The 24,193-nt window shown below is 59.5% G+C and overlaps 9 protein-coding genes and 1 non-coding gene across 10 annotated transcripts; 4 read left to right on the forward strand and 6 right to left on the reverse strand.

The window, feature by feature from the left end:
- Positions 1-1,751: 1,751 nt before the first annotated feature.
- EHS24_001998 (uncharacterized protein) lies at positions 1,752-2,820 on the reverse strand (the record flags this gene model as incomplete). The annotated part of the gene is made up of 3 exons (XM_028617751.1): positions 1,752-2,455; positions 2,524-2,642; positions 2,711-2,820. The coding sequence occupies 3 exons, from the start codon at positions 2,818-2,820 to the stop codon at positions 1,752-1,754; spliced, it is 933 nt and encodes a 310-aa protein (XP_028474214.1).
- Positions 2,821-5,925: 3,105 nt separating this feature from the next.
- On the forward strand, positions 5,926-6,201 carry EHS24_001999 (uncharacterized protein; the record flags this gene model as incomplete). The annotated part of the gene is made up of 2 exons (XM_028617752.1): positions 5,926-6,039; positions 6,073-6,201. The coding sequence occupies 2 exons, from the start codon at positions 5,926-5,928 to the stop codon at positions 6,199-6,201; spliced, it is 243 nt and encodes an 80-aa protein (XP_028474215.1).
- A 258-nt stretch (positions 6,202-6,459) lies between these two features.
- EHS24_002000 lies at positions 6,460-6,540 on the forward strand. Its single transcript has one exon. It is a non-coding gene; the product is annotated as a tRNA-Arg (tRNA).
- A 567-nt stretch (positions 6,541-7,107) lies between these two features.
- On the forward strand, positions 7,108-8,311 carry EHS24_002001 (uncharacterized protein; the record flags this gene model as incomplete). The annotated part of the gene is made up of 3 exons (XM_028617753.1): positions 7,108-7,551; positions 8,105-8,211; positions 8,269-8,311. The coding sequence occupies 3 exons, from the start codon at positions 7,108-7,110 to the stop codon at positions 8,309-8,311; spliced, it is 594 nt and encodes a 197-aa protein (XP_028474216.1).
- A 493-nt stretch (positions 8,312-8,804) lies between these two features.
- EHS24_002002 (uncharacterized protein) lies at positions 8,805-10,224 on the reverse strand (the record flags this gene model as incomplete). The annotated part of the gene is made up of 3 exons (XM_028617754.1): positions 8,805-9,796; positions 9,862-10,077; positions 10,137-10,224. The coding sequence occupies 3 exons, from the start codon at positions 10,222-10,224 to the stop codon at positions 8,805-8,807; spliced, it is 1,296 nt and encodes a 431-aa protein (XP_028474217.1).
- A 1,400-nt stretch (positions 10,225-11,624) lies between these two features.
- On the reverse strand, positions 11,625-12,724 carry EHS24_002003 (uncharacterized protein; the record flags this gene model as incomplete). The annotated part of the gene is made up of 4 exons (XM_028617755.1): positions 11,625-11,929; positions 11,988-12,532; positions 12,578-12,632; positions 12,679-12,724. 4 exons carry the CDS (start codon positions 12,722-12,724, stop codon positions 11,625-11,627), a joined length of 951 nt encoding a protein of 316 aa, XP_028474218.1.
- Positions 12,725-12,924: 200 nt separating this feature from the next.
- Positions 12,925-14,402, reverse strand: GET3 (Golgi to ER traffic- protein; the record flags this gene model as incomplete). Its single annotated transcript, XM_028617756.1, has 9 exons — positions 12,925-12,957; positions 13,014-13,168; positions 13,237-13,375; positions 13,441-13,548; positions 13,607-13,757; positions 13,817-13,913; positions 13,963-14,101; positions 14,158-14,243; positions 14,324-14,402. 9 exons carry the CDS (start codon positions 14,400-14,402, stop codon positions 12,925-12,927), a joined length of 987 nt encoding a protein of 328 aa, XP_028474219.1.
- Positions 14,403-14,680: 278 nt separating this feature from the next.
- On the reverse strand, positions 14,681-15,613 carry EHS24_002005 (uncharacterized protein; the record flags this gene model as incomplete). Its single annotated transcript, XM_028617757.1, has 6 exons — positions 14,681-14,801; positions 14,911-15,021; positions 15,075-15,082; positions 15,139-15,260; positions 15,318-15,462; positions 15,560-15,613. 6 exons carry the CDS (start codon positions 15,611-15,613, stop codon positions 14,681-14,683), a joined length of 561 nt encoding a protein of 186 aa, XP_028474220.1.
- A 1,177-nt stretch (positions 15,614-16,790) lies between these two features.
- Positions 16,791-17,207, reverse strand: EHS24_002006 (uncharacterized protein; the record flags this gene model as incomplete). Its single annotated transcript, XM_028617758.1, has 1 exon — positions 16,791-17,207. One exon carries the CDS (start codon positions 17,205-17,207, stop codon positions 16,791-16,793), a length of 417 nt encoding a protein of 138 aa, XP_028474221.1.
- Positions 17,208-21,001: 3,794 nt separating this feature from the next.
- On the forward strand, positions 21,002-23,611 carry EHS24_002007 (uncharacterized protein; the record flags this gene model as incomplete). The annotated part of the gene is made up of 1 exon (XM_028617759.1): positions 21,002-23,611. One exon carries the CDS (start codon positions 21,002-21,004, stop codon positions 23,609-23,611), a length of 2,610 nt encoding a protein of 869 aa, XP_028474222.1.
- Between the last annotated feature and the right edge of the window lie 582 nt (positions 23,612-24,193).

Consider the following 24,193-nt stretch of genomic DNA (forward strand, 5'->3'; position numbering starts at 1 on the left):
AGGCTTGTGCGGTGGCCTGCCCACCACCCCTACTCTACGCTTTCTGCCCAATTATAGGTCCATGTATATGCCTGAGCTCGCACATGCTGAAGCGACGGGCCAGGCTGTCCTCGGGACGTTGTGTTCGACGTACGTCCAGAGCATGTCCCGTTTCTTCAGGAGGTGCAAACGACCCAACCGGGGCTTTGTGGTTTCCGACAGGAGCATGGTGATTGTTCGGCGAGGTTCAGTGGCATGCCGGTGTCTTGCGCACTCAGTACTTCCTGCCACCCGAGCTCCTGTAGAACGTAGACCAGTTCATCTCCCGCTGCTAGACGGACAAGGGACTGGTTGGTCAGCTCGAATTGGCCGTGGCGTTGCTTAAGCGACGGGTGGCGCCAACATGGCCGATGCGCATGGTGAGTTACATGTCTTGCCCACTGACCTCGCACACCTCAGCGCTGCCGTTGTTCCCTTCTCGACCCATTTCCTAGAGCTCCTAGAGGCGGCAGCCGTCGGCCTCGCGGAGGCGCTCCCTGGCCAAGAGGGCTGCGCAGCAGCTCCTTGACGAGAGGCCAGTGGCCAGTGGCTAACGATGCAGTAGTAGTACGACGCGCTGATCTGCCACTTATGCGCCACTACACCGCCTGGCCGCCTGCACATTGTTGTTGCCCTAGTGCTCGATGCACGACCACGACCACGACACGCAGCAGGCAGTCGCACAACAATAACAATCTACCCACTCGCCCACACAGTTCCAGTACTGGCTCTGTGTGTGAAGAGAGTCTCGACAGTCTAGGTCCCGAGAGGCTCTTGTCCGCGAGCGCCAAAGACATGACTGGTCCGGGTCAACCGACCAAGTCTGGCACTTGGTGTGCTCATCCTCGGGGGCTACATATACCCGACGGTATGTACCATGCCCCTGACCCAAATTTCTCTCCATACCCAGGTAGGTGCCGCGCCGACGTCGCAGATGGCACCCCTGCCGCCGGCGGCCTGGGGGGCAAGACGGTGAGCACAGGTGGTCTATGTGGGCGCGGCATGGTGGACGCCGTGGTCTGGTGGTCTGTTTTGGCGACATTGCGTGAGGTGCGACACTGCTTGTATGCCCATGGCCTATGGCTGCGACAGAACGACGCCGCATCGAGCGACCATCGTCTCGCATGCTTGTTTGTGGTCTTTTGTGGCCTGTGGCACACGTCCATTCATGTGTTGGAATGTGAGCCTCGGGCGATGATCCACATGGCCCACATGGCCCCATGGCCAGGAATGTCAAGGTCGTGGATGACGTATTGAACCATTGCGGCAGTCGGGGGTAGCTCCTGAATTTGTAGCATCAGTGTGCGGGGAGCAGTTGGTGATCTCAGCTCCCGCTCGTATGGCCCAACGCTTAGAAGCGTGAATGACCCGGTCCCCCGGTGTGACACTTGCGAAAATGTCAATGCAGCCCCATGGTCATGGTCATGAGAGGGAGGTGTCCATGGTCAATATAGACCGCGAGGGGGACCTTCCCCCACACACGCAGACAGGTTTCTTCGATTGAGCCTCTTCAGGCCGCCGGGGGGAGTGCTTCCTGACCGTAAATACTACATGCATCGTACCTACAGAGAGAGAGAGAGCGTGAGAGAGTAAAGGAGGGGTGGAGGGGTGGAGGAGGTCATCATAGGAAAGGATTTAGAGAGAGAAAGAAGGCATGGTGCCGTACGGACCGTATCCGGCGGGATAACAACAAAAAAAAAGAAGAAGAAAGAAGAAACGGCGGAGTGACTGCTTTAACTCTGCGCTTCCACGCTCTGGAGAGCCTTTTCAACCTCGCGCAGGGCCTTGTCGGCACTGACACTCTCCCTCCTCGCCTTTGGGACGTTGGTGCGGCCCAAGGACGCGCTGGTGCTCTTGAGCTGGGCGCTGCCGTCAATCACCACGATGGGGTCGTTGCCCGAGCCCGAGGATGAAGTGCAGCGAGAAGGGTTTCCTGACGACAGCTCCGAGTGGGTGGGGAGACGAGCGGCGCCGAGGGAGGGAGGGTTGTTGTTGCCAAACCCGAGAGCACCGTTCAGGGCTCCACGGTTCCACGACTGGGATGCCGACCCCGTACGCTGGTGCGACGAGGGGCCGCCCGAGAACGACATGCGCTGTGCGTGGTGACCCGCACGGCCGCCAGGCTGGCCGGGCTGGCCTGTGGAGCCGCCAAACGAGAACGAAGGGTTGAGAGGCATCTTGAAGCCGTTGAGCCCGCTGTTGCTTCCAGGCTGGACACTGACATGGCCGCTGTTACGCGCACCACCGTCTTCGCGGATGAGGTTGGCCAAGTTGCCCGACGTCAGAGCGCCGGACATGGAGGCGCGGTGGCCCATTGCGCGGGCTGCGAGCGACTGGATGATCTGGGCAGCGTCGGGGCGATCGTATGGGCGAATGGTAGCGGGCAGGGGCATCGAGGGAGGGGGGTTGAGGATGAGGTTGAGGTACGCGCGCTTGGCTAGACATGACGTGTAAGTCGAGAGTACAGACAAAAAGACAAGACAGAACCCAAAGGGGCCTACTCACCGACGTTGGCATCGTTGAACACGACCATTGCGTTGACGTCGTCGAGCCACTTGATGCGGAACCCGCCCTTTTCAGACTCCCATTCTTTAAAGATGACCTGGATGTCGCGTGTCTTGATCCTGTTTGGTTGTCAGCAAGGAAGGGGACAGGGAGAGCAAGGCCAGGCCAAGATTCCTGATAGACGCACTCGGGCGAGAAGTTTGCCAGGTGGAGGATACGAGTGACGGCGGCGGACACCTGAGGCTGCGACGAGGATGGAGCGGCGAGGAGGGTGCCGTTGGGGAGTGAGATGGACATGACGGGTAGGTGACTGTTGATGTGTTATTGGTTTGTGTGTGCTAGGTCTTTGAATGTATGTTTGTGTGTGTGTGTGTGTGTGTGCGTGTGATGGTTTTGTTGTTGTGGGTCGAGAGGGAGGGCGTGTGGAGCTAGCGAGAGAGAAATGTGCGCGGCGTCGAAAGAGTGAGGGTCGTTGAAGGGAACAAGGAGACCGACGAGGAGAACGATGCAGGGTGTGGTTTGGGAGCGTTTGTGTGTGTGGGTGTGTGATGTATATGTGTGTATGCCGACTGCTGCGGCAAGAGATGCGGGGGCGAGCGGCGGCGGAGGGGGGGGGGGAGGGGTGAGAGGAGGGTGTGGAGAGAGAGGAGAGAGATGGTGTGGAGTGTAAGTTTGGGAGCGCCAGGTGATGGAGTTGTGGGATGGACAGCCAGAGGTCTCGGACCCACTGTCTCTGGCTGGCCCCGTCGCCGCTCGCTGCTTGCTGGAGCCTCTCCGCCATGACACGGCGGCCAGTGCGGGGGGGAATCAATCGCGCATTCCCGGAAGCAGACTTGAACGTTGAACGACCGGTCGGCCTGGAACTCGTGTGACTGATGGAAAAATAGATTACGTAACACATAGAGGACCACTCTTCCGCGAGCCTACATCTCTGCGCGCCTTTTCTAAAATAAATAGGCGTGAATGTCCACTCACTACGCGCCGCTGACGCATGGCTTCTTGCGGGCCGCTGCGCCCCGGTGTGTGGTGTTGTGTGTGGTGGCTGAAGAGTGACAAGCGAGAAGTGTGTGCTGCTGAGTCACGCTGTGACGGCTCTGTCCGTCTTGTGCGCTCGCCCCCCCGCCTACGTCATTGCGCCCCCGTCCACAGATCCACCTTGCGGCCGCTCGCGTCGTTTGCCGCCCTAATCCACATCCGAGGCTCTGCCGTCTCCGCCTGGCCGCGCCTTGTCCCCCAACAAGCACCATTCTTCCGGGCCCATCCGACACGGCGTCGTGTGTGTGGGTGTGTCACACTCTACGGCCTCACGCGCGTGCAACTGCATATATCTTTCAATCCTTCACTCCATCCATCTCCTCTTCTTCACTTCACTTCATCTCATCCACACCAGCACAGTAAGCATCCACCCTCCTCCCCTGCATCCAACCCCTCCCATCCCACCCTAGGCGGCCTCCTCGCCACCCACTCTGCCCTCACACACGTGGGAATTTGCCACCCACAGCGCTGTGTCTCCTTGCCCACCTCGTCTCTGTCATCCCCACTTTCTCTCCTTCCCTCACCTTCCTCCGTCTTCCTTGACGCCGTGCCATCCCACTGCATGACCTCTGCACCACCGCGTTCTAGCGAGTACCGGGTCGTGCATGGATGCTGCGGCGAGGAGACGGCGGATGCGGAGTGTTTGCCACCCACACACACGTTTCCCCCCTGAGCCTGATGGTGCCCCGTGCTGACACGACTTGCCTCCCTCCTTTCTCTCTTTTCCATCAATCCAGCTCGCGTACTCTCTCCTAAACAACACACACACACACAACCTCACCCGCCATGCAGATTTTCGTAAGTAGACAGGACGGACACCATGGATGGTCGCGTGATGTGGGCAAAAGCTGACGCCACTCTTACAGGTTAAGACGTACGTTTCCTCTTCCAGCACCGCTCGGCACCGCACACTTACTAACCCTTTCCGCAGTCTCACCGGCAAGACCATCACCCTCGAGGTCGAGTCCTCAGACACTATCGACAACGTCAAGTCGAAGATCCAGGACAAGGAGGGCATCCCCCCCGACCAGCAGCGTCTCATCTTCGCCGGCAAGCAGCTCGAGGACGGCCGTACCCTTTCCGACTACAGTGAGTTGAGAGTTTGTCAACCCCTGCTGGGGCTTGCGGCTAACTCTTTATCAGACATCCAGAAGGAGTCCACCCTCCACCTCGTCCTCCGCCTGCGCGGTGGTATGCAGATCTTTGTGAAGACGTGAGTAGCGAGACCCCATCAACGCCGTAGGCACATTGTACTGACATCACTCTCCAGCCTCACCGGCAAGACCATCACCCTCGAGGTCGAGTCGTCGGACACCATTGACAACGTCAAGAGCAAGATCCAGGACAAGGAGGGTATCCCCCCCGACCAGCAGCGTCTCATCTTCGCCGGCAAGCAGCTCGAGGACGGCCGCACCCTTTCCGACTACAACATCCAGAAGGAGTCGACTCTCCACCTCGTCCTTCGTCTCCGCGGTGGTATGCAGATCTTCGTCAAGACCCTCACCGGCAAGACCATTACGCTGGAGGTCGAGTCGTCGGACACCATCGACAATGTCAAGAGCAAGATTCAGGACAAGGAGGGCATTCCCCCTGACCAGCAGCGCCTGATCTTTGCCGGCAAGCAGCTCGAGGACGGCCGCACTCTCTCCGACTACAACATTCAGAAGGAGTCGACCCTGCACCTTGTCCTTCGTCTCCGTGGTGGTATGCAGATCTTCGTTAAGACCTTGACCGGCAAGACGATTACTCTCGAGGTCGAGTCGTCCGACACCATTGACAACGTCAAGTCGAAGATTCAGGACAAGGAGGGTATCCCTCCCGACCAGCAGCGCCTGATCTTCGCCGGCAAGCAGCTCGAGGACGGCCGCACGCTCTCAGACTACAACATTCAGAAGGAGTCGACCCTCCACCTGGTCCTCCGTCTGCGTGGCGGCCAGTAAAAGGCTCTCGCCGCTGTAGTCGTTTAGTTGTTAGTCTTCTTCTTTTCCAGCCGTTGCCAGTTAGGGCCGGCTGATGCATTACGAGTGTTTTATGTTCTCCAAAATTGGTAGCTGTGCGGTTGGTCGGGTAGAGCTAGGTACTGATGGGGTATTTTTGGTGACAACTGCTCGACGTGTGTGTACCCAATTGACAAAAGTGAACGATTATAGTTAACAGTGGCGGCCATCGTCGACTCCTTACACTAGAGAATCTATGACCGGCATCCTTGTTTCCATAGCCAATGCGCACCAAATCCAGAGAGACGTTGATCCAGAGCCATAGAGACGTTGATGTCTGGCATGGGTGCACAATGAGGGCCCGACTGCCTCGTCGCGCCAACCAGCGCCTAGTGGCATGGGTTGGTTCGTGTACCCACGTTCGACGTCTATGAGTTTCAAGCTCTCTACAACTACATCAGAGCACTTCCTTAAGAACGACACCAAGATCAACGCTCGCTCCTACAAAAAGGCTCGCACCACCCAGGCTGTCATCACCACCAGAGTATGTAGGCTGGACCTCGTAATGACAAATCAGAACCAACCTTCCGACGCCGCCACGAAGGCTCACAACAAGGACAACAAGTCGCTCGCTGGCCTCGAGGCCAACACGGCCGCCGGCGACTCCAAGAATGCGCAAGACGGTGACAGGGATAGACTCTGGTAACGGAGACGAAAAAGGATCAAACCAGGGAAAATAGACGAAAAATGGCGTTCGGTGTTTTGAATATGCTCAATGTCCTTGCAACCGCAACCGCGTCCGCATCCCACCTCCTACTGGGGCATTATTTAGACCCAGTTGACTGTCTGTATTACCTCTACAATCTGACCTCCCGGCCGTGTCTGCTGAGAGTCCTGGGCTGTCTGCAGAGCGGCTTGAAGCGCAACGATCCCAGCGACAAGGCCACAAGAACTTGCATCTTCCGGTCGCGTGGCCAAATGGTACGGCGTCTGACTACGACTGAGTATCATCAGGAGATCGCGGGTTCGATCCCCGTCGTGACCTTTTTGGACGTCTGGGGGCCTTGGGGACATGCATGGACGTGTGCGGGAGGGTTGGTTGGGTCGCCGAGGAAGTGGTGTGAGATGGTGAGTGAGCGGAATGAGTTGTGGCAGTGATTTTCGGGGGATTTTATAAGAGGTTTTTTCCGGAGGTGTGTGGCCCTCGGACCTTGGGGGATACAGATGCGAACCCGGTGTGCAGCATTGAGTGCGTGTCTGGGTACGTGTTGCCTCCCATGTCCCACCATGCCGGACGACAAAGGCGAAACTCGTACGGTGTGGGACCATTTAGCGAGGGAAGTCTCAACGACCAGCGATTTGGGAGTCTCCGTGGCTCCGTTACCACGCACTTGATCACTGATTTGGCTGCAGTGTACATGAATGCCTCAACGATCAGATATGTTGGACAGTGTCACACTATCTTGGCTCTTGCTGGTCATTCCCATGCCCCGTGGGCACAAGGATGTGCGCTCCTCCATGGCAACCTGCACAAGGTAGTAAGTGCTCTCGACTCAACTTGACCCAACGCCCACATCACCTTGTCAACCGGATTCTCACTGCCGACTTCACCATGGCCGACATTCTCAAGGACCTCAAGCTGGTCTTTGTCGGCTTTCCAAACGACGACTTTGTCCGCAAGCTGTCCAACATGGTCCTCACTCTCGGAGGCAGCGTCACCGCGACACTGACTCCCGACGTCACCCATGTCATCGTGGCCAAAGACCTCAATGAGCTCCAGCACGACCCCATTGTCCAGGTCGCAGTACACAGTCCAGTCTGGCTGGTGTTTACAAGCTGGCTGCTTCTCTCGCACATGGTGCTGCACCGGGTGGACGAGACGGACCACGATGCCAGGACCCTCTGCCAAGCCATCCCCAGCGCGTTTCCCCCAGCAGAGCACCCTGGTACCAACAAGACTGCCATCGTTACGGCCGGAGCCACGGCCAACCTTCCCAGCCTCACTGATCAGCCATTTGCCACCCGCTCGCCGGCTGCCACCTCCAGCTCTGGCCAGGTAAGCCCTTTCAGTCTGGGCATTCTCTGAGCCGAAGCTGAAGGCGCAAATCCTGGTGCCGAGACCAACGAGGCGGAATGTTCGGCCGCCACCACGTTCAACAAAATACAGGCTTGATTCGCGATCTTCCTGTAATAAAACCAGGCAGACGACAACGCCTGCTGTTCACCACTGCTATCGTGTGCTTCCACAGTAACTTAGACCGACTCTATCCTGCGGGTGATGTGTCTTTCTTGGCAGAGAACGAGGGAGCCGTGAGTCATGGCGAGGTGGTATCCTCGTTATCGTCTCCTGCTGATCATCGCAGTTCACTCCCTTGTGTCCCGGTTGCGGTGACTCCACGTACCATTCCACAAAGGCCCCACCATGTACATTCTTCACCGCACTCCACTTCACTCCTCCCCAACTCTGGCCACGCGGTCACTCGTGATGCGTTAACTGGGACGCACAGCTGCTTTCAGCGTCAGCCGATACTGGCTGTCGTGCCATCAGTCTTCCCATTGGTGATCATTCAATTCCACCTGGCCTTGAGAACCCAAAGACAACCCACTAGCGCGACGGCTACCACCTCGTCAAGTTCAACCTCAGTCTCTTCTGTATCGTTGTTGTCGGCGCATCTGAAATCAACCTGACGCACCGCCACATCGCGCCCAACAACGTGTGCATTTCACACTTGGCGCTGGTCGCCTCCTCTTGTAGAATACGCAATGTCCCTAGCACCTCTGTCCCGGCCTCCCTGTACGACTTGGACGATGCCTGAACCATCCACAGACATCACACTCAGAGGCGCGGGACAGTTGCAGCGAGAGCGGAAAATACTCCCGCTGTGGCACCCCACTTACACCACATCTGAGCTCTTGTCCCAACCCTTTTGCTCTCAATCTCACCAACAACCCCCTGCATCGGTCTGCATGTATACTATTCTTGTAGCCTGGCATAATCCTATTACACTGCGCCACTTTAATGGGCATTATGGACTACGTGGACGGCATGTAACTGGCAACAACTGCTGACTGCCTCCTCGCGTGTCGCTCTCTTCTGTCAGCTATATCTCGACGTTGGTCGTCGACGGCTCTGTTCTTTTTGGACTGATCTGCTCCCTTGTGCGCCCCTGCGCCCTCTCAGGAACCTTGTTTGCGCCCCCAGGATCTGCTCCCGTCGGAGTGTGGCAGTTGGTCCATAACACTTTCATTATGATTGTACAAGCTTCTTCTGCATCTCCAGACGTCCACAGCGCGCTGCAAATTGTTTTATCAAAGCGCCTGCTCGTTATAAAACAGCGAGCTCGCGCCCATCCCTAAACCAATACACATTGAGGTGACAATAAGCTTTGCTTCAGGACGGCTCTTGGCCGCGTTCAAGACTGTGGCGACCTGGCGAGCACCGGTACAGCCCAAGGGGTGACCCAGGGCGATCGCTCCGCCGTTCACGTTGACCTTGCTGGGGTCGAGGCCGAGCTTGTCGACGCAGTAGACCATCATGGAGGCAAAGGCCTCGTTGATCTCGTAGAGGTCAATGTCGTTCGTGGTAAGGCCGAGCTGGTTGAGGAGCTTGGGGATGGCGACGGAGGGTCCGATACCCATGATGCGGGGAGCGAGGCCCGAGGTGACGGTGGCAATGTGCTTTGCGAGGATGGGGAGGTGGAGTTCCTGGGCCTTGCGGCGGGTCATGAGGAGGACAAACGCGCCGCCGTCGGTGATCTGCGACGCGTTGCCGCCGGTGGTCTGGGTAGGGGGCCACTGCTTGAACGCGCCCTTGATCTTGGCCAGACCCTCGGCAGTGGTGCCGGCACGGATACCGTCGTCGCGCGTGACCTTGACGTGCTTGACCGAGCCGTCGGCCTGCTTCTGGGGGACAGTGACGGGGACAATCTCGGCTTCAAAGATGCCGGCCTTTTGCGCGGCCTCGGCACGCTGCATCGACTGCGCGGCCCACGCGTCCATCGCCTCGCGCGAAATGTTAAACTCGCCCGCAACGTTCTCCGACGTCCAGCCCATGGGCATGGTGCAGTCGCGGCCCACGGGGAGCGCCATGGTCTCGGCAGCGTACTTGGGCGCACCGTCGTCGGGGTTGTTGGACATGTCCTCGAATCCGACGGCAAGGCCAATCTCAATCTCGCCGTTGCGGATCGCGTTGGAGATGGACTGGATGGCCATCAGGCCCGACGAGCAGAAGCGGTTGACAATCTGGACGGGGACGGTGTCGGCTGGCGCGAGGGTCAGCAAAAGTTCAAACGGAGCACACGCTGGTAAAAAGCCAGCTAGCCGAGGCGCAGGGCATTCGCTTGGCCTCTGGGGCCTGTCTACTCACGGAAGCCCGCAGTGAGGGCCGCAGCACGGGCGGCGTAGGGCGCACCGGGGGTGAGGACGGTGCCGACGACAATGTCGCCAATGAGAGCGGGGTCGATGCCAATGTTCTCACGCGCAGCCTTCATGGTCTCGATGAGGAGCTCGTCCGACGACGCGTCCTTGAACGCACCCCTGCGGGCCTTGCACAGAGGAGTACGCTTGGCGACGGTGACGACGACTGAGAAACGTCTTGTCAGCCAGCTGGTTTACACACTGCACGTCGTCGCCTGCACTCACTGTCATCGGGGTTCTTGGCGAGGAGCTTGGACTTGTTGTCCTTGCCCGAGAGGTGGTTGGCGATGGACTGGATACGGGCGACGGCCATTTTGTGATGTGTGTGTGTGATGCGAAAATGGGATGAGAAACGAGATGAGGAAAAAGATCGACTGTTGCCCGTTGGTGGTTGTTAAGAGAGAGCGCGAGACAGTCACCTGGTGCACCTGTCGGCCGGTGCATACGGCCATGACATCCACCTCGCCGGCGGCGGTGGTGTCGGGCCCACGGGCGTAATTCGGGGCCGCGGGTCCGCGTGCCGGTTGATTGCACCCACACCGGTTGGCACTGTGCCGGCGGGGTGGACGACGCTTGGCAGCAGTGGGGCCCGGTGTGGGCTATTCGGGCAACACCGACGGTTAGCACAGGATCTAATAGAGAGTGGCCACTCATTAGGAACACTGTGGTACTGCGGGGCCTGTCGTTGCGAGATCCCGACATATCCCCAGAGCAGTGTGGGGCCAGATGACGAGTGCCGGATCCAGAGCGAATATCGCCGCACTTTGCCCCCCACAAACCACTGCAAACTGCAACAACAGCTGTAACCCAACCCCACTGCTCAGCGCTTGCATGAAAGTGGGGTGTGGAGGCCCAGCGGCCCCGGTTATAGCAGAGGCAATCGTCGTTGGTCGGCACGGAAAATGTGATCCGTGTGTGCCGCGTTTTGGCCGTTATCTCAGGCGAGCCACTTGGGAAGGTGTGTCCTTGCGGCCGAGTCCGCCACTGGCCACTGGCTGCTAGCCGCTGGCCGTGGGCCACTTGGAACATGTCACAGGCCCATGACACTTTGAACGTTCGAATGGTGCGGTGCATCGCCGCTTCCTTCTCTTAAACACCTGCCGGTTCTCCAGAACAAGCATGTAGCACACAGCGCGCTCGAGAGCTATTCGCTGGGCATGTGGCACGGCATGTAGCTCATGAGCTCATCGGCCAACGCGGCCAGACTGACATGGTTGGCCGAGGCCGCGCGCCACATGTCCACGGTCGGGGCGGGCATTATGGACCCCGAGACGCTCCTACCTCGGCCACACGTACATCATATCATGTGCAGGTCACTCTGGGGTACAGGCCATCGTGGTCTCGCAAGCTCTCGCAGCCGCCCTGCACTTGTCGGCTCGCCGGTGCCACACTTGCCTCCAGCGGGGTCCCCTCCCCGTAACCCATACCTGCCCAGCTCTTCTTTATCACGAGTATTGACGTCACGACGCAGCGCTTTTCTGGCTGCAGCGGTATGGTTTTACTGGCCCGTGGCTGCCAAGGCGCCACTAGCCATTGCCTCATTGACCACTCACTGGAGACGTGCGCCATATCCCCATGCTGTCAGCGAAACAGTCAGTGGACAGCCATGGTGAGTGGGTAGTCATCCATAGTACCGCTTCTCCTACTCTGCCCCTCTGTCTCTGTCTCTCTATAACGCCTGCCACCGTGCTCTCCCGCTACCTCTAGGCCAGCTCAAGCGTGCACCGGCTGCGCCTCGCCCGTCTGGGACGGCACGTCAAAACCCGCCCACCGCCGCATGGTCTGCACGTCAAACACGCCGGCCTTGTCCTCTGCAATACATTTCACAATCGCGTCCGCGACGTGGTCGACGTGCAGCGGGTGCGTGGCGAAATTGTCCGCTGCGCGGTCGACGACGCCGCCCTTGGGGATGAAGGCTGGCCGCTGGCCGCCGCACGAGTCGTGCAGGTGTGCAGTGCACGAGAGGGCGAAGGCGGGCAGGGTGGACAGCGGGCGGAGGTGCGCGTGGTACATGAGGCCTGGGGAGAGTGTCAGTGGGGGTCTTGAGGACGGAGACGCGGCGGCAACGTGACGTACCTGGGCGAACGATGATGGGGTGGACGCCAGACGTCGGGGTACACCTGTCGAGGATGGCCGCCTCGGCCTCGCGCTTGGACTGGACGTAGCGCTGCGGCACGCCCGGCAGGATGGATCCCGCCGCCGAGACGTACGTGAACGACCTGGACGTGGACGACGGGCCGGCCTCGGCCTCGGCCTCGGCCGCTGCGGGCGTGGGCGGCGTGGCGAGCATCGTTTTCAGGACCGTCACTGCCGAATCGCGGTTCATCGACTCGTACGTTGCGCGCTGCTCGTCCTTTGTCTTGAGCGGGTTGGACGCGGCGCCCGACCCCGTCAGGCCCATGGCGAGCGCCTTGGCGATCCCAAACACGTCGCCGTCGCGCACGGCCTGCTTGTACCCGCCGTCCTCGAGGAGGATGCCGAGGGTGTGCACGACGGCCGACGACGACGCGACGAGGTCGGCGTACGACGCGGGCTCAAACGCCGACGCGCGGTGCCATTTCACGCGGTGCACCCACTTGGGCGTGTGGCCTGCTGGTGTGGTGTATGCCTTGCCCGACGAGCTGGGCAACGTTAGGTGGTGGCCGGAAGACAAGGGCATCACCTACCTCATGGACGCGACCTCCCAACCACGGCTGACGGCGGCCTTGCACACGGCCGAGCCTGAGGGTCAGCACGATAGATCAAGGCGGTACAGGATGCGACCCACCGAGGTATCCGTTTCCGCCAACAACCAACAAGCGCGGGACGGACATGGCTGGTGACAGATATATGGGTGTTGTTGAGAATAAGTGGTCGGCTCTCGGGATATTGTGGACATGACAGTTGTTACGTGCACTTTCCCACGGTCGCACCCGGACACCTCCAACTGCGCTACTGCTCCGACGCGATGATGCATGCTCTGTGTACAAGGAAAGGGGGGGCTAAGTATCTACGTTGTAGGGGGGCTATGTATCTACTCTGGGGGAGTGTAAGGGGTGACGAGCATCTGCCGGGTAGTGTTAGCACCTGTGGCTCTTTGAACAGAGGCACTCCACCACTCACTTTGCTAAACTCCTTGAGCTTATCCACACCGCGCACCTCCTCGGTAAGGAGGGGCAGCTTGACAATGTGGAACGTGTCCTCGTACAGGTCGTATGCCTCCCTGAGGTACTTTTGCTGCATCTTTTGCCTCACGCTGCACTGCTGGCAGTTGTCACCTGAAAAAGAAAGTTAACAAGGAGGGGAGGAGACACCCATGACACATGGCTTCCACCCTTGAACTCACCCGTCTTGGGGAAGAGAAGCTGGTTGACGACAATGTTGTGCGTGTCAATCTCGTATTTGGTGAGTTCCTGGATGAGACGCTCGGTCTCGTAGAGCGACAGGAACTCGGAGATGCAGACACAGACAAAGGTGGTGAGCTCCTGCGAGGCGAGGTGTCAGCAGACTGGAGAGCCGCGGAGGAGACCTCAGCAACAGCACTACGCACAGGGTCCTTGAACTGGGTGTTGACCTCGGTGATGATCTCGCGCATCTGGTCGAGCTTGGCAAACATGTCCTCCTGGGGCGCGGCGCCGCCGCCGAACATGGACGACATCTGGAAACATGTCAGCTGTGTTGCGATGCGACGAACAGCTTTCAGCGTGCTTGCTCACCTGCTGGAGCATGGGGCCGAAGCGGCCCGAGAGCTGGCTCAGCTTGCCGAGGGCCTTCTCAAGGACCGAGGGGAACGAGAGGAAACGCAGCGTGTGGCCCGTGGGCGCAGTGTCAAAGACAATGACGGAAAACTCCATCGACTTGACGTGCCTAAGGACAAGTGTCAGTGCCAGTGCCAGTGTTCGTCCACGCGTCCAGTGTCGACCCACTTCATGACCTCGGCAAAGCCCATGGCCTCGTCGACACCGGGGATGGCAAATGCCAGGTCCTGCATCATGCCGCCCATGCCGCCGCCCGACGTGTCCGCTGCAAAGCCGTCAGTTCCCAGTACTACACTGGGGTCTCTCGCACTCACCCGACTCGACCATCTCCTGGAGCGACGAGTTGGGGTCAATCTCCATGGCGTAGAGGTTGTCAAAGCCATTGACCTTTGTGGCGTCCTTGCCAAACTTCTGCGAGAACGCGTCGGACAGGTTGTGTGCGGGGTCGGTCGACTGTTGGAGTCAGCGGATGGACGTGTGCATACAAGCCCCTCTCCACGAAAACGTACAATCAGGAGGACCGACTCGCGGACAGCAGCGAGCTGGACGGCCAGCGAGCACGAGGTGGTGGTCTTGCCGACACCGCCCTTACCGCCTGGAGCAAGTCAGCCGGGGAGTCAATGGGTGGTGGAGACGAGAGGGTGAAACCACGCCCACGACGACGCGACGACGTACCGCAGAAGATCCACTTGAGGCTCTTCTGGTCGAGAATGTTCTGGAGGGTGGGGTCGAGGGGCTCAAAGTCGTCGGCCATGGTGGGTTAGATTGTCAGTGGGTTGGGGAAAGAGGGGGGGTTGGAATTGAAGAAGAAAGATGTCTGTCTTTGCACGACATGACCTGCACTGTCTGCCCCGCATGCTCATCGCGTCACGAGGAACACTCCAGCAACAATCAACGTCACGTGACATGGCCGATAGATGACAACGTAAACAACCCCGGTTTCCTAATCACCAAAAGGCTAATGAGCTAATGAAATGGGGCCAGGGAGATTACATTCTTCCGACCGATAATCGGTGCGGCGTAGAGATCTATCTACTCATCCTTCGAGATCGACTTCTTGGGACGGCCGCCGCGGGTCCGGCTGGAGACGGGCTTGTCCTTGGCAGCGAGCGAGGCCGCCGTCTCGCGGCCAATGCCAAAGATACACAGGAGGCTGGAGTGGGCATTCGTGTCAGCGGAGACTTGTCAATGCGGCGAAAGGCTGCCGCCAGCCCCACCCATCCACGGGCTCTGGCCCGCGCTGACAGTTGCAGCAAACTTACCGCAGGGTCAAGGCAAAGACGACAATGTCAACGTTTCCGTGGATCAGCTGCGTCCAGCTCGTCCACGACCAGCGCAGCTCGGCAGGGAGGGGCAGGAGGCTCATGGTGATGCTGGGGGGGTGGTTAGGTTTAGGTTGCGTTAGGTCACCCATGCGACAACTGACTGCGTAACCTGTATTCTGTCAGCTGGATGCGCATTTTCAACAACTGTCCCAGCTGCCCACTCACATCGGCCAGCGCCAGCGGGACGAGGAGCGCGCGCACGAGACGCTCCTGCAGGACCATGTCCTTGACCTGCCACTTGAACACGGGGAAGAACGACAGCGAGATCAACGCAATGAGAAAATAGCCTTTGGTGCGGTAGTATCAGCGGTCACACCCTTGCTCTGGCATTGCTGCCAACATACACGATGCCAGCGTGCCGACGAGTTCCTTGCCGCGGATGGTGTTTCCGACAATGTTGGTAAAGTTCTCGATGCCCTGCGGGAGGAGGTCGCGCGCGTACGTCTCGGGCCAGAAGGCCGCGTAGGCCGCGCCGGCGAGGGTGAGCACCTGTGACGTGGGTTAGTAGCGGCAGGGAAGGTTGGAGAGTGGAGAGTATAGGTGGTCGGAGGTTGAGATAGGACGAGTCCTCTTTCGTGTCACTCACGGGCTCTCCGATCCAGAAAAAGTAAAAGTAGTGGGGCGGGAGGGTGTCTGCCATTGTTGCGAGAGGTATAAACAAAAGGAAAAGAACCAGAAAAGCGAAATGTGAGGGAGAATGTCCAGTTGCCAGTTGAGAGAAACACACCAGTCTGGACGCTGCTGGCGGTGTTGACCCGCCAGCAGCCAGCGGTGACGTCGTTGTCCCCGCCATATGCCGGGCCAGGACGAGAGAAGCGGGATCAAAAATGTCGCCTGCCATCTCCCATTCCCCGCACACAGGTGTGGGTGGTGAATGTGCCTGAATCCCCCTTCGTTTATTCGTTGTTTGTCGCCGATCCGAAGTGGGACCGGGGGGTGGGGGCAACACCATCTCTTGCGCCTTGGGGTCCACGTCCAGCCAGCGCTGGGTACATTCCACAGCATGACCGCAGGGGACGGGACGTTGGCACGCTCGTGCACGACAGACAGACAGGCAGACTCTAGAGAACCTCGCAGAAAGCACCCCCACACTCGCCAGAATGACCGACTGACGTACTCGCGCTCTCTTGGAAATAGAGTGGCCGAGTGCGGTGGGTGGAGCCGAGTGCCAACAGCGACTGTCAGCCAACAACCCGGTTGGCCATGTTCAGCTGGCCCCAGTGGCGACTGCCTGTCCATCGTGCACGTAGTCGTCTGCGGTCTGTGTGAGTTGGATTCAGCGGCTGTCAGTGTGGCAAGACGAGGATCCCGAAGCGCCAGTGTCTGTCAGAACGGGTCAGCGATTCGCGTGACCCAGCGATCCCAACACTTTGTTGTCAATGCAGTTGAGCGCGAGTCACAAACGCAGCGGCACCCCAAGAGGCGCCATGCTGGGCGGGCCGTGGCCGCAGCCGCAATGTGCCTTTAAAGCCACAATGTGTTTGCCAAGGCAAAATGGGTACAGAGGGATACATGACAAGCCATGCTGATGGGGGACAACGGCAGTGGTCACAGGGGTATGGTGGGGTTGTTACAACGAGGGTGGAGGGTGGCGACGCGAGCGATAGAGCGAGAGAGGGAGAGTGAGAACAGGTCGTGAACGATGGATGGATGGGTGGATGGATGTATGGGTGGTGTGTCTGTGCGGCACGTTGGGCGTGAGGACGTTGAGGGGGGAGACTGTTGGTCGTCAGCAAAAGCGACTCCTCACACGACCACCATGTGCACTCACGACTGAAGAGCTCTTTCGTTTTCGTTTGCTGATTCCTAGGACCTGCCTAGAAGAATCCACGGGGAGACTTTGGCTCGCCGCTGAACGGGTCGACGTCGTGGAACGTGTTCCAGTTGTTGTGCTTGCTGCCCTGCTGGTGGTGCTGCTGCTCGACGGGCGGGCCAGCTACTTTTTTGCTCTTGCGGCGCAGTTCCGCCAGCGCGGCCTCGGACGTGAGGTCTTCGCACAGGTCGAACGCGTCCTTGGGCGGCTTGGCCGACTTGGACAGCTCGTCAAACGTGTCCATGTCCGCGGCGGACGGGGGTGCGGGCCCGGCATTGTTCGAGTTTGCGGTGCGGAGCATCATGCGGCACAGGCCGCGCGAACCGGCCGGTGGGGCCAGCGCGGCGGCGGCGATGGAGCGCCTGGATGTGACGGGGGTGGTGGATGCGATGCGGTGGAGGGTGCGGGAGATGGGAGACATGGTTCGCCCAGGAGGGTGGGTGAATGGGGTGTTGAGTTGTTGAGAAACGGAGTGGTGAGTGTTGGATGGAAACAAGTGGTCGAGTGTGAAGGTGAGTAAAAAGCTTTTGTTGGGCCCGTTGCCCACTCCAGAGCGCCAGAGTGTGTGGGATGGATGGCCCCCCCGCTGTCGGACATGTGCGACGCAGGTATATTAGGAAATTTAGGCGGGCTTTGACCCGAGTCGTCGTTGTTTCTCCACGGGGCCACAAACGCGCCACCCAACAGGCCAACAGGCGAGCAGCCATGAGCCAAGTGACTGCAAGTGAGACACACAATGCATGCATGCATGCAAAGCGGCAGGCGGGCAGCCAAGCGAGCCAAGGACTCGTGGCCTCGACACAGCGCCCATACTGATACAGCCACCCGTTGATTTCCTCCCTCTCGCCGAATACCGGCTCAGCAAAGGGTTGTTGTGCCTACCAGCAACAGCAGGATTTCCAAGCAACACTGGACTTTCACCCACCACCATTACCTCTGTTGCCCGTTACCTCTCTCATCACCGGCGCCGAATGGCCCGGTGTATACGCAAACGCATCAACCATTTCTTTTCTTTTCTTTTCTTTTCTTTTTCGCCCCCTTCTTCTTTCTGGACTGTCGCGGCGAGGAACAGTGCCCGCGTTTCCATAGGAATCTAGGGGCCAGGGGGCAGGAGGCCACAGGCAACAGGCCACAGGACGCACAGGATGCACAGAAGGGTAACGGAGGACGAACAACATCAAAAAGCCCACAACAACAATAATATCAACAACACAGTAGTCTCTCCTGGGTCCCGGATATCCTGTAACCCATCCCCAGGTGGCCAGGTGGGTGGTCCTGGCGAGCAGCCGTGCCATCGCCCGCGCCTTTACGTTAACCGGCGTTCCAACGGTGCACCATTCCCCGGGGGGGTATCCCACATCGAGTCGAGTCAGTTTGGATCTTTGGACCCACTGTGCTTGCTTGCTAGGGCCCACTCTCTGCAAGTGGCGTTTTAGTACAGGTTCCATCGGAACCTGGGGTCTGTACGGTCTGTCCTGTCCTGTACCTCTGTTCTCTGTTCTGTGCTTGTCCTTTTCTTGGTCAACCTGCCAGTCCCTAGCGTCTAGCGTGTCCATGGATCCATGGATCCATATGGCAGACGCGTCGCGTCGCTTCTGGAGAGGCAGGATTGGCCCTTGCGTGTGCAGATCTTTGCCCGCCCCAGAGATCCTACTTACTGCATTGCACAAGCTTGTAGCCTGTAGCCTGTAGCCCGAAGCCGACATTGCCAACGTGCACCTCTCTTGGTCTCGTGTGGCCTGTGGCCATGTCCTCTCTCTGCATGATGCTTCACCTGCGCCCAACACCGGCAAAACCTGATAGCGGGCGCGTGTGAGGACCGGAGAACACCGGCTCGTCGCCCAACATCCAACAACACCGGGAACACAGTGGCCCAGTGGCGGGTGGCTTTGCTTCCACCCATGTTCGCTTTACTGTGCATAGCCTCCGAACCGCGCAGCTAGCGCTTCGGCGCATGTTTCCCACTCGTCGCACAAGCACCAAAAGGGTGTGTTGAGGGAACGAGAGGGTGTGGCGTGCGCCTTGTGCTCCTGTGGCAGAATAAAGACAGTGCATTCTGGCTTTTGTGGTGTGTCCGTGTACCCGTGTACCCGTGTACCCGTGTACCCGTGTGCCCGTGTGCGCTCGCCTTCCGTCGCCATGCAGTGGTGGCCGGCCGGTGGCCGGTGGGCAGGCGTGTGTGGACGGCTTGGACGTCAGCGGCGGTGGGGGGCGGCGGCGGCGGGGGCTGGGGGGTGACGAGGACCCGAGCGCGCCAACGAGGTTGTGTGGGTGGATGCTAGGTTGCTGTGCTAGGATTTTGCTGGATGCTTATTTGTGATCAGTAGCTCAGTAGCGAGGCGCGGGCTGCATGACTGTTTGTAGGTCTATTTATTCAAACTCGTGTACGTATGCTGCTGCGTAGTAATGTTTGACTGAAACATGGCAATGCCAAGATTGCATTGAACCGTTGGGATGGTTGGTGTGGTGGACGCGGGGTGGCTGGCGGGGTATATAGGATGCTGTGCTGCCCCGCTGCCGGCCGTGCCGACAGGCCGACATTGACGGGAGACACATGGCTTGGCGGGTAGATGGCGCGCGCGCGCTGCTGCTGAGAGGGATGTGCTTTTCAGGTGGAGAGAGAGCGATGGAGAGAGACAATATCCTGTATTCATTCGCGAGCCATGCCTGCCTGCACTACACAGCCCCCCCAGGCCGAAAGAGGGAAGAAGGAAAGCAAAAAAAAAGTGGCCATGGGCAACCGGGGGTTGGGGGGTATAGCCTAATGAGGATAACGTTAAGGGAAAAAGATTTATGGACAAATGCATGTGCAGGGAGCAGGGAGAGGGCAGAGACGAGAGAGAGAGAGAGAGAGCAACAGGCAGACATATGGTGGGAGGGGGGGCATCCCACCCCAGGTCCCCCCCTTACAGGCCCAACCGGCGCTACGACGAGCAACACGGAATGCAAGAGCGATGGGCGAAAGAAGAAGGGGGATGGGGGGAGTATGCACGCCCAGAATTCCGGCGGTGCGGTTCTCTCCTCTGCTCTGGTGCACAACGCTTTGGGAGCAGACCACGGTACCACGGTACAGCGGCACGCACCGCGGCGGCGGCGGCGACGACGACCATTCCACACACTCTGTGCGATCACACACTACTGCTGCTGCTGCTGTCTGTCACTGTCTCTCTCTCACTCACTCTCCCACTCTCATCTCGTTCTGTCTGTCCACTCTCGACGGTTCCCTGCACACCCGCCACCCCCCGCCGGCCCGCACATCATATCCCATCCGGCGTCCCCCCCCTAGGCCCCCCTCCGCCGGCATCGTACACACACATACACACACTCTCTTTCTGTTTCTGGCCACCCGCCAAACACACTCCTACGACACCAACCATCCCCCTCGGGCTACCCACGTCACATAGACACGATACATCCACATCCACACGCGCACGCGCACATCCCGCTCAGCTCCTTTTTCTGGGTGGGCCCCCAGGCATACATCAGGTATAACACCCACCCTCCCTTCGTCGTCGTCGCCAGCCAGTCGTTGGGCGCTCCATCCATCCATCATCACACCCACCCCTTCTCCATCCCCTCTCCTGCACGCCATCAGCACAGCACCCACCTCCCATCCCTAGCCACCCCACATCGCGGCCCCCGTCCTCCACAAGGTCCATCCATACCCTTTTTGAGGATAACCTGTCCGCAGCACTTTCCGCGACGCCCCCACCCACCTCAACCTCTGTTCGTCGGCCCGCGAAGCCCACACACCCCAGGTGCTCCTCTCTGTTGTGGAAGAGAGAGGATTCTCATTCTCAACCACACGTTCGCCGGCCGCCCCCGCCGCCGTCTCCGTGTCCACCGGATCCCGCACAGGCAATGAAGTAGTGTGTCAACCTTCACCACCACACACCACACCACACACCCACCCCACACGCTCTCACCGTCTCGCTCAGTCGCAGCAGTCTCAACGCAGACTCGGCCATGCGAGATCCATCCCAGTGGCCAGCAGCTGGGCCAAGCACGAGGACAAGGACACTTGCAGCGGCAGCGGCAGCAGCAGCTGCTGCAAACCCGCCATCCTCACCAACATCCCCATCACCATCCTCTCTACCACCACCACCGCCACGGTCACATAACCCTCTGGCGCCCCGCTCCCCCGTGCCAGTGAGACCTCATCGATACGGTGCCAAGATGAGAGATCTCGTAGCACCGCGACAGGACGGGGACGCCATGTCGGTCACGACCTTGACCACCACCTCCAACTGGGATACGACCACGACCCTCACAGCGACCCCCACCGCCTTGAACGTGACCTTGCCCACCAACGCCACCTTGTCAGACAACACCACGGCAACGTTGAACATGTCGACCACGGGCAACTCGTCGGCAACATCTACAGCATCGTCTGCATCCAGCTATGTCTTTACAAAGTCCAAGCCATGGACCTACACAGCCACCCCGTCCAAGACCACATCGGGAACAGCCGCTTCCCAGACAACCTACGTCCCCGGCATTGTCTTCAACCTCACCCTCGCAGGGTCTACCGATGACCAAGCCGTGTACAGCTTGCCCATGACGTTTGGGCACGAAACAGCCAGCGGCGACTATACGTCCGACCGGCGGCGGGCGTCCAGCAGCTCGGACTGGGACGGCATCACGGGCCAGGTCCTCAACATGCAGGTCGACCTGGGGTCGTCGGACATGTGGGTCGCGTCCGACCTGTGCACCACGTCGTCGTGCAAGGGCGCCCCCTATCTGTACAACGGCACCGACTCGCTCGACACCGACATGTCCCTGGCGCTCAAGTTTCAGACGGGAACAGTGTCAGGCGAGATCATGTGGGAGCAGGTCACGTTTGGATCGTTTGGCATTGGGTACCAGGCGTTTGTCCGCGGATCAACCATCCAGAACGAAGACTTGGGCGGCGGCAACTACACGGGACTCGTTGGCTTGGCTCTTCCTGCAAACTCGCTCATCGAAGACGCCATTCCAGGTACAACCGGTTCGTCCCCGGACGGTGCGACGTTTTTGGACAATCTGTATGGCGGAGGGTCGTCGGCACCGACGCAGCGCCTGTTTGCGCTGTCTCTGGCGCGCCGCGATGACACGCGCACCACGTCCACGCTGGCCATTGGCACCACCGACCCAGACTACTGCCCATCGCCATGCAACCCCGCCTTTCTCCCGATCGTGCCCCAGGCCAACCTCGGCAGGACTGGCTACCTCCACTGGCGTCTGCCCGTGGATGGCATCTCGGCCACGACGTTTAACAACGCCCAGCAAGGGACCGGGTCGTCCACCCAGAACATTACCCTCGGTCCCAGCATTGTCGACACGTCCCAGACTGAGCCTCTCGCCGTCCTCGACTCGGGTGGCGTGGCCATCTTGGTCGGGTACAAGCCCTACGCCGACGCACTGTATGCGGCCTACAACATTGTCGCCAGCTCGGACGGGCTCTACCGCATGCCCTGCACAAAGCAGCTTGCATACACAGTCACCATTGGCGGCGAAGACTACCCGATCCACCCGCTGGACATGTCCTGGACCGACCCGGACGACGTGAGCATGGCCACGTGCATTGGTGCCATCCAGTATGTGACCAACCTGGGCACATCCACCGACTTTGTTCTTGGCTCGTCGTTTCTCAAGAATGTCTACTCGGTCTACCAGTACCCGGACCAGAAGAAGAGCTCGTCGACATGGCAGCCGACCGTCGGCCTCGTGTCCCTCACCAACGCGTCGCAGGCGTCGCAAGACTTTTACGCCGTCCGCAACTTGCACCAGTCGCTCAGCACCGTCTCGGGCTCGGGTCCCAAGACCCAGTCGTCGGCAGGCGGCGCGGCCCAGAACGCTGCAAGCCACCGCGTCATGTCCACGGCCATTATCGCGGCATGCTCCGTTATTGGCTTCTTTGTCCTTGCGGCCATTGCGTTTGGCGCATGGTGGTTCCGCCTCCGTCGCAAACTTGGCGCCGGCGGTGTGGTCGAGTACAAGATGGACCGTCGCAGTAACAACGGCAGCGACAGTGACCACGGGTACCACCACAGCATCTCGACGGTCCGCAGCCGCAAGCACGAGGAGACTCTGCGCCAAAAGAGTTACATTGACGGTATCGCCGACTATGAATCTTACCGCAGTGCCACGGACGACTCGACGTTGCGTCTCGACCCCCTTGCCGAGGAGATGGACGACGGGACGCACATGCGGAACAAGGAATCAGACTCGTTTGTTATCAACACCAACACCAACGGCAGCAGCAACAACAGCAGCACCAACAACCGCACGCGTGCGTCGTCGTTTACAAACCACGCCCGCGGGTCCAGTCTCCACCAGGGCCTGCTTGCCACTGCCGACCCTGCGTCGCCGCCCATGCCGTTTGCCGACTTTTATCCGGACACCGCGCACCATCACGAGCAGCAGCAGCGTCGCCAGTCGACCAGCAGCCAGGTGCTCATGGATTCCGCACTGATGGACTCGCCGCCGTCCGTCGCGCGTCTCATTGACATTGACTCGCCGCCCGGATCCGCCACACACGCCACGACCCATTTCGCCCCCTCGACGACAGCTCCTCGCTCGGCACGGCCATCGGCCGCGCGCCATGTGAGCGGCGACTCGCGCATCTCCATGTCGGGTCCGTTCCCGTCGCCGGGCATCATGGGGGGCAGTATCGCCATGTCGGGCCCGTTCCCCACACCCAGCCGTCCGCCGACGGTCCACACCAACAGCGACTATGACTACTACTCCATCGTCCGCCAGGGCGAAGACTACACTGCCGCCGTGCCCAGGCGCCAGAGCAGGTCCAGCAGTGGTCCGCGGTCGAACAGTGTTCCCAGGTCGTAACACTGCTGTCTTGTCTTTCACACTTTGCCACCCATTTTCTTTTGAACGCATCTAGGACTTTCCTTTTTTTTTGGGTTTGATCACCACCTAACCAAAAACCCTTGTCTCGTCTGTACCAACCAACCAACCAAGCCGTCTGCCATCGCTTTTCTCTGTACCACCACCACCACCACCCACCCCTCCCCCTACGCCCAATCCCCGTACCCCCTTATCTCTACCATGGACACTCTGACGGCTCGTCTCTCCCCTTTGTACCATCCCCCAATGTACCATCTGTGCAAATGCATGCCCCCCCCCAACCACGACTCGGACGGTCTAGCTCCCAAGACAAGCAGAATACAATACATAAAATACACTTATCTGACACACGGTCACAATACACGTACGCACGTACGTCACTGGAATGTATCAGGAGGAGGGTGGGGGGTGGGGAAGGTACAGAGGCAGGAACAGACCGTTTTATGCGGGGAGTATGGCCCAGACGTCAGTGGGCCAGAGGGCCAGAGGGCCAGAGGTCAGCGGGGCCACAGGCCGGCGAGTGGGCCAGCCCAACACCGCGGCCGCAGAAACGTGAAAAGAGTG

Source organism: Apiotrichum porosum (genome assembly GCF_003942205.1).
Source record: "Apiotrichum porosum strain DSM 27194 chromosome Unknown scaffold_11, whole genome shotgun sequence".
Taxonomy (NCBI): domain Eukaryota; kingdom Fungi; phylum Basidiomycota; class Tremellomycetes; order Trichosporonales; family Trichosporonaceae; genus Apiotrichum; species Apiotrichum porosum.